Source organism: Apis laboriosa, unplaced genomic scaffold (genome assembly GCF_014066325.1).
Source record: "Apis laboriosa isolate Shangri-la unplaced genomic scaffold, ASM1406632v1 scaffold262_cov140, whole genome shotgun sequence".
NCBI classification, from domain to species: Eukaryota; Metazoa; Arthropoda; class Insecta; order Hymenoptera; family Apidae; genus Apis; species Apis laboriosa.
Genome location: NW_025222562.1, coordinates 137752 through 153073, shown reverse-complemented (window position 1 = coordinate 153073; position 15322 = coordinate 137752). Strand labels below are relative to the sequence as shown.

Sequence of the window (15322 nt, the reverse complement as noted above, 5' to 3'; positions counted from 1 at the left end):
TTTTTCTAATAAAATAATTTTCTTTTTCAATCTTCTTTAATTGTAAATTGTATAAATATTTATAAAATTATTTTTCATAAATTCTTTAATTTAATTTATTATAAATTAATTAATTTATTATAAATTATTATAAATGAATTTATTATAAATTCATTAATTTCAAGATTAATATAATCTTTTATTAGAATTAATTCAATACTTTTCTTGATTTCTATAAAATAAAAAAATAAAAAAATAATACTTATTAAGAGAAAACAGAATAATATCATAAAAATATTTTAGATGATGATATTTTTCTGTTTTCTATATATTTAAAATATCGAAGAAATTTTTTATCTTTTGTTACTAATTAGATATCTAATAAAATGTTTCATCTAACTTGATTATTTCAAATAATCAATAATTGCTGAATGTTGTAATGAATTTTATGAAATTTATAAAATATGGAATTAAAATAGCTTTGAAGAGAATATTTTATAAAAGTATTTTTTTAGTAGTGATTTCTCAGTGATTTTTTAGAGATTTTATGTTCATTTTTTTAAATGGAATGATCTAGTATCTAGAAATGATCTAGTAATCTAAATCTCATATTTAATGAAATATTAATAAAGTAATGTTTAATATATATTTATATATTATAAATTAATATATATATTATAAATTAAAATAAATTTACTTTTTAATAAATAAACAGCATTTTTAAATATTTATGAAGTATGCATATCACACACTTTTTAAATTGTTTGTTTAATATTTTCTTATGTCATAGATGAATTAAAGTACATTTTATTTTTTAAAATTCTTCACAAGAAAAAATCTAACAGACTAAAATCTAATGAATCTACCACGGAAATTCTCCTCATTAAAAATTTTCATCATTACGATCGATTTATCGACTGGGAAATTGTTTCTGGGAATTGTTTGTAATTCTAATATGCAACAATTATAATGCTGAATTATATTAATAAGCGGATATATTGTTATACATCTATAACAAGTCTAATAATATATCCATAAACTTTTGCATTTCTTCTAGTATTCATGAATATGTGATTCAATTATCTTATTACTGAATATACTATATTATAAAATTGATATTGTATTGTTGTTAACAGAAATTAGTAAATTAGTAATGTAGATAGAAATTATCTAATGCTTTGTGATCAATAATACATGTTTTTTTTTAAATTAATATGTGATTAATAAAAATGTAAATAAAATATTTTATAGGAAAGAATCATTTTTTCCAAGTAATAATAATAATAATAATATAATACATAACTATTTTATTTATTTATAAAAATTTTTGATAAAATCAACTATGAACATATTATATTGAAGTTAAATGATATCAATTCGAGCAGCTATTTACTTCTAGCAGCTAATTTCGTAATAATAAGTACATATTAAAAATTATTTTGTTAATAATTCGTTAAATATATATTTAAAAATAAATATATTGAAAAATATGTAAAAATATAAGATTCAGATTCATTATTAGTTTTAATACATTTTTAAAGAATAAATTATTCCATTTAGAAAAAATCAAAGTAATCTTGAAAAAAAAATCTTTATAAAAAAGCAAATACCTTATGATATGTTTACATTCCACATCTTAAAATTTTAATAATATAAAATGTACTTTATTTAATAATTTTATTTATTATTATATATTATTTTTATCAAATTAATTAATATTCTATTGCATATGTGAAGATTGAAATAGACAATTTAATAATTTAATAATAGCAATAATATTTTTGTTTTTCATTTTGTATATACATATATATGTATATAATTCTTTGGAATTGTTACTTTTCAAAATTTTTATTCTGTGTTAATTAATCAAAAGAATATTCCATAAAATAATAAGCAATAATACATTAAAATAATCTTGCAATAATACATTTCAATAAATTTATTTCAGTGAAAATATATTTGATTTCTAAATTATATAGTCATATCTCAAAAAAAATTATCTTATAAAATAAAATACCTTATAATATAAATATGTTTGTCATTAAATTATTCCATGATATTTTGGTAAAATTTCTTATTTTTAAGTAAAAATAATTTTATAAGTCATATTTGTTTATTTTAACTACAAAAATTATTCACATATTTTGATTATTTGTATTATTATTCATTTTGTCACGAATTCTGATTAAATATCTATTATATATTAGTAATTATTTATATTTTCCATTTATCGTTTAAGATTGTATTCATATCGTAATATTTCTATTTTGTAACTATCAGTTTTATGAGAAACGTATATTGTTACTATACGATTAAATTACATTAAAGTCTCTTTAACTGTAGTTTTTCATAAATATCACGTTTAAGCTATTATAGAAAAAATATTTGTTTTTTGTTTTACGTAAAAGAATATTTTTTTAAATACTACTTCCAAGAAAATTTTAGTTCTGTTGCAAAATAATTCCCCTTTGCATCTGTCTTACAACATATGCTACGCTAATATATAATGCAATCGATAATTATTACCATCGGTTTACCAGAAAGAATGTGTTACAAGAAATCACCAACATGTTATTAGTTGATACACTGAGTATTATTTATTAAATATTCTATGTTCAAATAATATCCTACATATCTCACTACTGTATCAGTTGAATTATATTTGGTTTGATTCCTAAGAGAAATAATTTCTTGAAACTATGTTGAAATATGTAACTCCAGAAAAGAGTATTTATATTGTTTGGCTTAGTGTAGCTTTGTCTCTTTGTTGGCCACTTCCTGCCAGTAGTACCAGAAAAAAAATTATGTGTATAAAAATTTTACAAATTAGTGCCATAATTAGCGCTTTTATGGTACTTTTACCTTTAATTTACGCAATTCACTTGAATATACACAATTTAATCAATCTTTTTAAATATATTTGTTTATTGATATGTGTATTTCAAAATATTATACAAACTATCATATGTTTTATAAAATATGATGTTTTACAAGTAAGTTTTTATTAATTTATTCTTATTATTTGATTAAAAAGATATATATCTTAATTACAAGTTATAGCGTGTAGTCGAAGAAATGATGACATGTGTTAAAGAAGAACAACTACATAAAGTTTTATGCATGTATGTCAAGAAATGTAATATTTTCTACGGAGGAACTATTATATTAACATATGGAGCTGCAACTGTTTTTGTACTAGGACCAACATTCTTGCCAATTTCTTTTCCATGGGAAACAGAATATCCATTTCAAATTAATGATACCTCAAGAAATATTATATACGTCCATCAATTTTTCTTTACTTATCAATGTGCTGCACATATATGCTTAAGCTTATTTGGAGCACTTCTTCTTTGGTTTGCGGCTGCAAGATTTGAATGTTTAGTTGAAGAATTACAGAAAATTACAAATATTGATATGTTGATCATTTGTTTTAAAAAACTATTACTTTTAAGAAGGTATGTTTTTTATGTTAGTTAAATTATTCATTTTTTGTTTATTTTAAATAATTTAAAGTATTTAAAGTATAATTTTAAGTAATTTTTTTGTCTAGATATGCAGAGGAAGTGGTGAGCTGTATTCGTTTTTTGGTATTTTATGCTATAGCAGTAGGCACATTTATGCTGACTTTATCTGGTATTATAATGATCATAGTAAGTAAAATTTATGATACTATGACTACGATGAATTAATATTGCAATTTATAAACAGAATTCGCCAACACTTGTAAAAATTCAATTCATAATTATATGTATGTCTTCTCTCATGGAAATTTATATGTATGCATGGCCAGCTGATCACATACAAGATACAGTAAGTTATATTCATATTTTGAATTACAAAATTAACGGATCACGAAAAATTGTTATTCGTTAAGAAAAGTTTCATAATTCAGTTAGATTGTATTGCAAAATAAAATTTATATTGTTTAATTGATTTTTCTTGTGGATTTTTTATCATTACGTGAGTTTTTTATCACGAAAAGTTTGGTTTTCTTTTTTCTAAGTAAATTGTATTGAATTTAATAATTCTTAATTTTAAAATTAAATTAAAGAAAAAAATATACTAGCTTCAAGATATATCAGAAAATTGTATGATTGAATATTTTTTATTTTATTTATTTGTTTAATGAATTTGTTGAATCGATGTATGATAATATTGTTATAAGTGATGAAGTGGTACTTTGAATTAAATAATTTAATATTAATAATAATTTTTTATTCAAAGTGCAATAAAATAATAAATCTGATTTAGAAAAAATCCATTTTTACATTCATTTTTTTAATATATAAAAATATATATAAATTAACTTAACAAAGTAAAAATAGAAATGTTTTCCTTCAATATATGTTATATAATTTTTTTATAAAGGTACAATATTTAATTTAAAATATTTAAATTCATTTACGGTGTGCAATTTATAAGATTTATTTTTTCTTAAAAATAATCAATCTTTCATAATTTCTAGAGTATAAACATTTTACGAAGTGCATATAACTCAATATGGTATGAACAGAGCTTAGATATGCAAAAGGATTTGCTGATTATATTGATGTATCAAAGACCAGTAATTCTTTCCATTAATGTTCTGTTACCAGAGCTTACTTTACGTTATTATTGTTCGGTAAGATAAATTCAACATTCAAAATGTGCATTATGATGAAGGAGTAAAGTAAACAGAATTAAATATAAATTAATAACATTTCAGTATGTGGCAAATGCTTTCTCTATTTTCACAGCTCTGCGAGCCGTGGTAGAAGATAAGTGAATATAAATGTATTTTAAATTGTTATATAATATGTCTTCATCATAATAATAATAATCATAATAATAATCATTATGATAGTCATCATTAGAAAATGTGATAAATGATCATGAAATTTTATAATTCTATAAATTCTATAATTGTTAAAATTATCAATATTCTTATATTATTGAAAATAAATATATTTGTATATCTATATATTAATTTTTTTATATTAATAAAACATAAAGTTTACTAATATTTCAGTATACTTAATTAAATAAAATTATTGTATTATACAAAAAGTAATTTTATTTTCTTTTTAATTTTATCATTTTTTTAATTAGAATATGTATTAAATCAACATACAGTAAATATTTAAAAAATGAAGAACATTTTTATGATATTCTTATGATGTAACATTTTTTATAAAATTAGATTTTTTTGTAGTTGCATCATGACATGTTTAATTATTTCTAATTTGATGTTGGTGTCAATTCATATAATGATATATAAATAATTTTTTTCATACTTCTAGATAGAATTTTTTCTACTTCTTTAAATTCTTTTGTGAAATACTGTTATTTTTTTACCAATTTCGTAATTTATATTTCTTTAATAATAACAACATAAAATATCAAAAATCTTTTATTTAATAATAATTTAATAAATTGAATCTCAAAAATATTATCACATATATAAACGAGATATAAAAAATTTATAGATGAAATATCCTATTTAATAAAAAATTATATATATCTAACTAATTACTTTTTAACTAATCTTATATCCTATATCCTATGTGATATCCTTCAAAATAAATCTCAAATAAGATACAAAATAAATATATCTTATGAGACTATAATTCCATATAATACCGATGGCGAATCGGTACGATATTTGGAATGAATTATTGGTTTTTAAAATATTATTGAAAAACTTTTAATAACATCTGTTAAAAATTGTATATATAGACGTTATTAATGTATTCAATAATACTATTAAGATATTATTAATGTGATATGTTTTTGCTATAATATAATGGTATTCAAGTGACTAAGTGAAAAAATGCTTGCTATCTTAAGATATTTTATTTATAATCAATCAAAAATTTAACAGTTTTTTTCAAAAATTAAAAATATATGATTTATTAAATACTAATACTTATACTAAATCAAATATTTATATAGATTTATGTTTGATTTAATTATTTCATTGTTGGAATAAAAAATTGGAATTAATATTTTTAAAAGAATATGAAGTACAAACAAAAGTAAAAAAAAAATAATGTAAAAATATTTGCTCTACAATTGCTATGGACATATTTCGAATTGAAACTATTTTGTGTTGGGTATTAAGTTAAGTAGGAATTAATTGAAAGCAGTTCTCGTGGAAGTTACAAATATTTGTGAATATTCATGAAAACATTTAAAAGTTTTGCGTAAAACTTAGATGAATGAAAAACTTATACGCTATAGATAATGACAAAGCTGTCATTATGTTATCAGTTATGTATGATTTAATTCGATATACAATGACAAATGATATAATGAAAATAATTATGTTAATGATATTTGTCTATGCAGCTTTTAATAATTTCAATATATAGTTTTTTATTAATATCTTGATAAATTCTTGAATCTAAAATATTTGCCTCTTTTTTCAATTTTTTCGTGATAATTCACACATTTCATCATATGAAATTTTATTCTTTTCTGGTTACATCATAAGAATATCATAAAAATTTTACTTCATGTAACATGTTTTGAAATACTGATTTGCAAAAAAAAAGCACATTGTTTACTATAACTAGACAAGTAAAATTTTAATTAAAGTTAAAAATAAAATTACTTCAATTTGTAATTCGAACTTTTGAATAACTTCAATTTACTGTGCCAGATGAAACTAATCGAAATTATTTGAGAAACGATCAACTAGTTATGAATAAAAATTAATCATCGCAACTATCATTTTAACTTAATTTTATCAAAGATTCCAAATATGTCAAAAGTGAGAAATTTTTATTTATTATTTATTATTTATTTTTATTTATTTATTATATAATAAATAATAAATATAATATTTTTATTAAAGACAAAAACTAAGACTGAAACGGCTAAGATAGTTTAAATTATTATTTTACTTTTCAATAACTTTATTATTTTCAATAATTTATATTTCCTCAATTTAAATTTTTAGCAATAATTTACAAATAAATATAATTTACATTCCAAACTTTCAAAAGCAGTTATTCAAGAGATTAAAATAAAATAATGATGATTGCAAATTATATTTGTGCGCCATGCTTTATAACGACTTCCAGAAAAAAACGATTGCATGAATTTTGCTATTCCTGAAAATCGCATTTATTATTAACTCTTTTTCATCCTCTTTTAACTACATTTTCGCCAAAAATAATTATTGAAGATAAAAGCAAAATCTGCAACAATTTCCGCAAAAATCAGAATTCATATCAAATCGCAATTAGTTATCGTAGAAGTCAAATATATTCAATTTAGATAAGTCAAAATATAGATTCCGATCTGAAAACCGTGAAATCAAATTACATTTGGTTAGCAATTAAATATCAGATAGAAACTGCGGAATTCAATCAGTTATCAATTAGTCGTAAAAATAATATAAAGTCGATTATCATTAAACTCATTCAAAACAATATAAACAGTTACATAATCTTATAACACATCCTTTGAGCGATAGTATTTAGTCAAGACATTCCTTTTCGTGCAATATTTAAAGTCACATTTTGTTGGACTTTAATATTCGATTCTTTCAGTCATTCAACATAATCAAGAAATGAATTCAGAAATAAACTCAACTAAATCAATACCCATTAAGTAATTAATAATAGGAATTATCATTAGGAAGGAATTCATTCAACTTCATTATTAGAGATCCATTACTGTGTTGCTGATTCATTCTGAAAAGAAGCCATCAACACAGAAAGCTACATCCATTTACATTCAACGACATTCAGCACAACAGCATCAAATCTCAACTTGCCGTTTCATAACCAATATTTTGACAACAATCAACTTTTAGCATCATTAATCTATTTTGCCATCTAATTCGGATAAGTGAATTCTCATTGCTTAGCGGAGATGGAATTCAATTGACAACATTAGTGAGTGAATGTAGTTTCATTACGATATCGGTGACAAAATTTAAGAAATTCTTCAAAGAATCCGAATTGCAATTGGTAGCATTTATAGCGCTTAAAAATGTATGATGTATAAAATTCTTAAGACAGATATTATAGCATTTACAGCATAGAATAAATTATCGCATGTATCGAGTTAGAATCATTGCATGTAGCTTTTCGCGATGATTTTGAAAATCAGAAGCCACAGGAGGCGCACGTCAATAAAGAGAAAAAAGAGTCTTTTTTCATTGTTAAGTTCGATTATGTCTTCCGAATATTGTTACCCAGCAGCAATATCTAATAATTTCGCCGCAAAAAGATTTCCAATGATGAAAAAAAGTACCAAAGATTGAATCAACTTCAAATATACTTTTATCTTATTGATTCAGAATAGTGAATGAAAAGATTCGAACTTGCAAAGATTATTTGCAGGCAACGAAAGAATTACGCTACTTGTAATAATAATTCAATCTTTGGACGTATTCAAAACAAACTATATATATATATAGTATATAGTATATATATAGGCTAATTTGAAAAACAAACGCGATATGAGATGAACGCCGTCATCACGTGAGCGTGTTTTAAAAATTATTATCGATTAAAAATAAATCCTGCATCATATTAACAGGATTTATTAATTTGATAACACGAACAATCATGTTCTCATGTTGAGAAATTAGACAGTAAAAGACAAAATCGTAAAATATTTTCGTATTGGAAATCTTTGTATTGTATCTTTTTAGAAATTTATTTTTTTTTTTTTGGACATTAGGAGAGTCTAAAAAAAAAGCGGATATTAACTTTAATGCATAAGCTTATATTCAAGGATTTCTGCGATTTCTTAGAGAATCGGTCAATATATTTAAAAAATTTCACGGCGAATAATCAACAACATTCTAAGCTCAACATGAAACAAATCCATCAGTATATCGATCGGAACAATCAGCAGTATTTGCAATTATATCTCTTCTGTATGTTCATCTTATCTGGATAACCACCCTTTATTACAATAGAAGATGTTCAAAAAATTAAACTTAGAAAAAAAAAAACAAAAAATATTACAGCATGTAAGATTTTACTTCATTTGGGATTTTACAATTAGAATAAACATGTTGATTTCATAAGTGCAAACATTACATATTATTACATCAACATAATCTTCGAACAGAAAAACACAAAGTTTCTTCTACAGAAAGTTTCGGATTGAAAAAGAATAGTTAGAATAATACAACAAATATATCAACTTCATTTGTATCACAAATATTGTATTTCATTTATTGAAAAAAATATTTCCATTTATGAAAAAAATATCATATTATCAATCGCATTTATAGAAATAAACAGAAAAGTTGAATTCTATTAAATTCAAACTTTCAGCATAATTTCATTACGCAAAAATATAAAAAATTGGCAATAAAGTATGACGAACAAAAAATTAAATATTTCGATTATCGGGAGTTTATTAATTTCATAACATATATTAATATTTTTTCCAGATGAAGTAAGTTTAGCATCAGCATCCTATATCTGATTATAGATAAAATTATAATAGATATATCGAATCTCCTGTTAATTAGAAAAATTAAAGATATCGCCACATATAGGATTAATCAATTCTTAGTTTAATTAGTATATAAGAATAAACATGTTTATCGGAGCGAGTACATTTTGGATATTATTATATAGAGCAACATCAGCAAGGTTCTCGTAATAATAATAATATATATATATAATATAATAATATGTAATATAATAATATATTCCATATTATACATATATATAATAATATATTATATGTAATATAATAATAAATATTATATTATATTAATAAATAATATTATCGTTGAGTGAGCAATGATATTGGTTCATAGTTTGCAAATATTGAAGAAAATCATAGAAAAATGTAAGAGATAATAAGATGTTTCAAAATTTTTATTCATTCAATATAAAGTGAGTCAATTACTTGCGGCGTAATGTCGGCGCGATCGTTTTCTATCTGTAATTTTCTATGCAGATCCGTCTTTAACACGTTTAACACGAGTATGTTAATTTATAGCCAAAATTATTCAGGACAATATTTTCGGACAATGGAATTCGATTTTTATAGGCATGTGAAATAAGTTGCATGAGTATGTACTTTTACTAGTACTTTACTAGTATTTTTGAAGAGTAATATAAAGATATTATTATAAAGATATATAATATAAAAATATTGCATTGGAAAAATACAGCATAGAATGGCATTTGAATTTTTCGCATGCGTTATATTTTGGCTATAGAAAACAAAATGAACTCTATAAAATATAATTAGCGGCATATTGTTTGCAAATAAAAACTAACATTTAAAGAACTATACATTTTGCTAATTTAAAGAAAATCCTACCTGAATTTTCATTCCCTAATTTCTCTATGATCTTATCTGATCCCGATAAATCTTTCTATATCTTGATTGGTGATATATTGACCGTAAATATCGGAAGATCATTATCTAATTCACTAAATATTTCAGCATACTAATTATATTAGAGTAAGGAATATCTACAGTAATATCTACAGTAGTTATAACAAAACAAAAATAAGTTTAATACATAGTTCAAGTTCAATAGGCACTTGTAAATGATTTAATAACAATAGGAAAAGAAAATTTATTCTTTCTACAATGAGTAGAATCATTCAGCTATATCTTCTTTTTATTATGGGGAAAATCCTTATAGAATAGGATACCCTCATAGAATACCTTAGTTCCCCTGAGGGGAGGGGAGAGAAAACTGAGATGCTAGACTTTTATCGGAAAAATAAATCTTCATAGTGATCTTCTTTAGGACCTCCGGGAAGCACCGGGAACTCTTAGCGAATACTTCTAGTGCTCGTCTTTGAAAGATTTGATCTTCAAGTTCAATAGAGTAGAATTGATTTTTAAATTCAGATGAAGTTGATCTTCAAAATCAAGTGGAATTATCTTTCAAGAACAAATGGAATTGACGTCAAATCCATCTGTCTTTGAAGGTCAAATTTATCATCTATCTTTATTCTGCTCAACTCAACTCAGCTCACCTTACCTCATCTCATCTCATCTTATCTCACCTCGATTCGACTCGACTCAATTGAATTGAATGAATTGAATTGAACTGAAATCAACTCAATTCAACTTAATTAAATTCAACTTTATTTCATTACATTAACACTCACATAACTGTGAAATACTGCTCGAGTTCAATAGTATAGACCATCATGGGCCAAACGGTGTTTTAGGCCTGCGTATTCGTGAATGTAAAGCTCATACTACATTGTTCTGTAGTACATCTTTCTGAGTAAAGCTTTAACTTATCGTTGGAAGAGAGCGCCATCATCTTTTCCTCTGATTCTTTACCTTGAAGCGGGTTGCTTTCTTTCTGCAATATGACTGTTTCAGAAGATTGCTGCATATCTATTGTTTCTCCCCATCAGCATAGATGTAACGATGGCTGATAGGGAGAAATCCGTTCTTATCTGTCTCACCAGATCAAGGCTGTTCTCGAATGCTTATTTTTTTAGAGTCACATGCTATACTGATACGGCCGCCGGCAGTACAAAGATGAGAAGGTTCGCTGCCTCTATGTAGAAGTTATGCAGAGAATGATGCTATACAGAGCGCGTGTGTGAGCTGCAGATCTGATGACAAACTCTCGTGGCACCGATAAATTGTGGCAAGTGTCGTGCCAGTACATCATCAGAATCGTTAAACAATACCACATAATCTTCTATGCTGTGGCGATGATACTGGCGGAGTTGCTGCTCTTCCATCTTTTGGCGGAAGCATATGCCAAAGTGTACGATTTTGTGAGAACATAAAGAGATTCATAGAGAGTAATCGAATCAGCGAGACGCTAAGTCCGATGGTGCGGTGAGAGTGAAATGACAAACCTTGCTTCGCAACAGTTCCTCTCAGCGCATCATCGTAGGATCTTTTTGGCTTCAGATAAATGATTGGTCATGAAACATTCATCTTCCGAATAACGCAAATCTTGACCTTAAGTTCACAGTTGTTTTGGAGTGTTTCTGTGCCATATCAATTCTACGACGTCTCGCCATCAAGTCTGCGCTCACATGGATGCTTCATATTGCGCTATATGTTTACATAATTTTCTATAAGCGAATCTTCTTATGCTCCGATATTGAGCATAGTGCAACCATAGTCTTCTCCAATTGCGGGATTAGATTGCAGAAGAAAGAACATCTAGACAAAAGTAATCTTATGGTATATTTCAAAATTCAAATTGAATTTTCCATAAATAACTGATTTTATTTATTTTATAATTTTTATAACTTTATTTATAACTTTTTTTTAACACATTTATAACATTATTTATATTATCTTATTACCTTATTTGATGAATTGTTTTATAATTTATATAAGGTAGGTTTATATAGGCTATATAGGCTCATCATTTATCATTTATTTTTCTATTTCAAATATATATTATTTTTTTATATCATATTATTTTTTTATATTCATTTTCAATATTGAATAAATGTAATTTATTTATTCTACTGAATAGTAATTAATCAGTTTGAATAAACTTTTCCTTGAATAAAGTAAAATTTTTTTTTTCGATAAAAAAATATTTAATTTAATACACTTCTTTCAATGAACTTGGCCTTGTTTATCGAGATTGGTCGGCAGTATATATTCAAAGCTATCATCACAGCTCGACTATGTGCTCTGTGATTTATTAATGTTTTTTCATAGCTCATTAGTATAATAGTTAATCTATTAGTTAATCTGTTAATTCTTTTTATTTTTGAGACATTTTGTATATCAAATTTTGCTATCATAAATGACATATTATTATTTGTAGTAAGAAAAATGTTATGAAAATTAAATATATATATATATATATATATATACTTATACCCTTTATATATACTTTATATCAATTTTGATATACAAAATTTCCTGATAAAAATATTTTTATAAAGACATATAATGAATAATAATCAAATGAAAGAAAATAAAAAAATATTTTAAATTAATAGAAAATATTTCAAATTAGCAAAAGAAGATTTTCAAATCAGAGACATTATATTATATGAAATAATATTTTTAAGTATTCGTAAAGTATATTATACGTTTTTTTGAATCATTTTTGTTAATATTTTCTTATGTCATTGATTAAGTTTTATTTTTTAAAGTTAGTTTAATCGATTAGATTTTAATATTAAGATTAAATGAATGCAGTGGTCTTGAAAATTCTCTATCTGCAATTGATTTATTGATTGAAAAATTGTCTTTTCTATTAGAAAATCTGTATTTTCATTAAATTTTCACTAATGACAAGTATGATCCAATTATCTTCTTGAATATACGACATCATATTCATACTCTATTATTGTTGCTAATCAATTTATCTAATGCTTTGTGAAAGTATGTTTTTTAAAATTAATAAAGATAGCCTTATTCGCAAATAAAATATTTTGTAGAAAAAAATCATTTTTTTTAAATAATAATAATAATAATTTTTCTATACAATAAATAATTATTTTTATTTGTTACAAAAATTATTGATAAAATCATAACAAGTATTAATGCATTATATTGAAATTGAAGAATATCAATTCGAATACCTATTTTAGTTTCTTAATAATAAATATAAAGAATAATTAAAAATTGTTTGGCCAAATATAAGATTCACTATTAACTTTAATACATTTTATTTTACAGACTTTTCTATTGATTTATAATATCAAAAATAGATTATTCTGTTTAAAAAAATCAAAGTGACTTTTGTAATTTTTGAATTAAATTTATCCTAAATTTATAAAAAGATATTTTATGATATATGCTTCTTCCTCCTCCAAAAATCCTTTAAATCCTTTAAATTACATATTTTATAATTTTCATAACATTTAACAGTTATTCAAGATGATCAAAATTTAATTGAAACATTTTGGATGTACATATGCGAAAATTAAGATAGATAATTTAATATAATAATAATAATTTTCTATATATATATATGATTATTTAGAATTGTTGACTTTTTTAAATTTTTATTCTATTATCTCTATTGATTAATTAAAAGAATGTTTCATAGAATGATGAATAGTTTTAACTAAAATAATAGTAATTTCAATAGATATATATTTGATATTTTTGTATATGTAGTTACAAAAAAGATTATCTTAATGTTTAAGAAATTTAAGTGGCTATTATATTACTCTAGTTATTGTGATAATAGATAGTAGAGATATATTGCTATTTTTTACTTTTCCTTAAATCAACATAATTATTTCAAATACAGCGTTATATTTTTTCACTTTTTATTATAAGTGAAGATTCTCTCTCAATCCAACAAATCTAATTGTGTTTGCAACATTAATAAATATTTTTAATAACTATTTTTTATACTAATGAAGATGGAATATTTAAAAATTTATAAACTGACAACATAAATTAGATTTTAATACTAAAAAATATTTAAAAAAGATTTTATAAGTAAATTTCTTGCTAAAAATGTAATAAAAATAAATAAATAACTATTAACGTCGAAAATGGTGAATGACTTTGAATATTGCACAATTGGGGTGCCTAAATTGATACTACTGCTTGAAGTACCACCTACTACTGTAGGACTGTATATTCGTTTAGATTAGCTAGTTTAGATTAGATGAGCTTTGAGTAAACGAATGGTGGTACTTTAACTCTTTGCGACTAATTGTAATGATTCTAACTATATTTTAATATATATTGTGTCGTCGTCGAATTTTATTTTTTCAGTTTTCTATTTCTATTTTAACTCAATTACAAGACTGTCGCGAGCCTTGCTTTTTCCTCTAATTTTTGCTTTTCGGGAAAAATGTATAGTGAGAGAGAGTTGGATGGACCAATAGTCGCATTGGAGGGCGGCCTCGAAGGATGGACTCTTTCAAGGTCGCGTCCTAGCGTATACAGGTCAAGACTTTCGCGTTCGCTCCCATGATGGTCCATCGCATGGCAAATGTGGCTTGTGAAATGGCCTTTGTTGTGGTATCTTTATTTAAATTAAAGATTTGAAAAACATTAGGAAAACCAGCCCTCTCATAAATTATTGTTAGGCCATTAATGGTACTCGAATTGTTAAAAATAAAAGTCAGGTTACGCGACCGCTTTACAAGCTCAGTCCTTAACAGTAACGCTGTAAACTAATTCATTTTTTTAAAAAGAAAAATATTGCATATCAACCAAAAGAAAAAAGAACATACAGAATGATAATAGAAAAACCTACATTATTTTATTTTAATATTTCAGAAAAAGAAATATAAGAAAAATTAAAGTTTTAAAAACAATTCAAAAAATAAAGATTTTAAATATTTAAATTAGAAGTAACATAAACTAGAAAACCATAACTAGAAAATAAAGAAATTTTTATTCTTATTTTTTATTGATTAAAAATCCAATCATAAAAATATATGAAATC

The 15322-nt window shown here is 23.7% G+C and overlaps 1 protein-coding gene across 1 annotated transcript; it reads left to right on the top strand.

Moving 5' to 3' along the window:
- Positions 1-2668: 2668 nt before the first annotated feature.
- LOC122713669 lies at positions 2669-4747 on the top strand. The gene is made up of 6 exons (XM_043934343.1): positions 2669-2972; positions 3040-3437; positions 3533-3632; positions 3691-3792; positions 4448-4609; positions 4685-4747. Exons 1-6 carry the CDS (start codon positions 2679-2681, stop codon positions 4745-4747), a joined length of 1119 nt encoding a protein of 372 aa, XP_043790278.1. The 5' UTR covers positions 2669-2678.
- The last annotated feature ends 10575 nt before the right edge of the window (positions 4748-15322 follow it).

Coding starts and splice junctions, on each gene's coding strand:
- LOC122713669 (XM_043934343.1), top strand. CDS start 2,679: ATGTTGAAATATGTAACTCCAGAAAAGAGTATTTATATTGTTTGGCTT. Junction 3,633..3,690: donor CTGGTATTATAATGATCATA/GTAAGTAAAATT, acceptor ATTTATAAACAG/AATTCGCCAACACTTGTAAA. Junction 4,610..4,684: donor GTTATTATTGTTCGGTAAGA/TAAATTCAACAT, acceptor TTAATAACATTT/CAGTATGTGGCAAATGCTTT.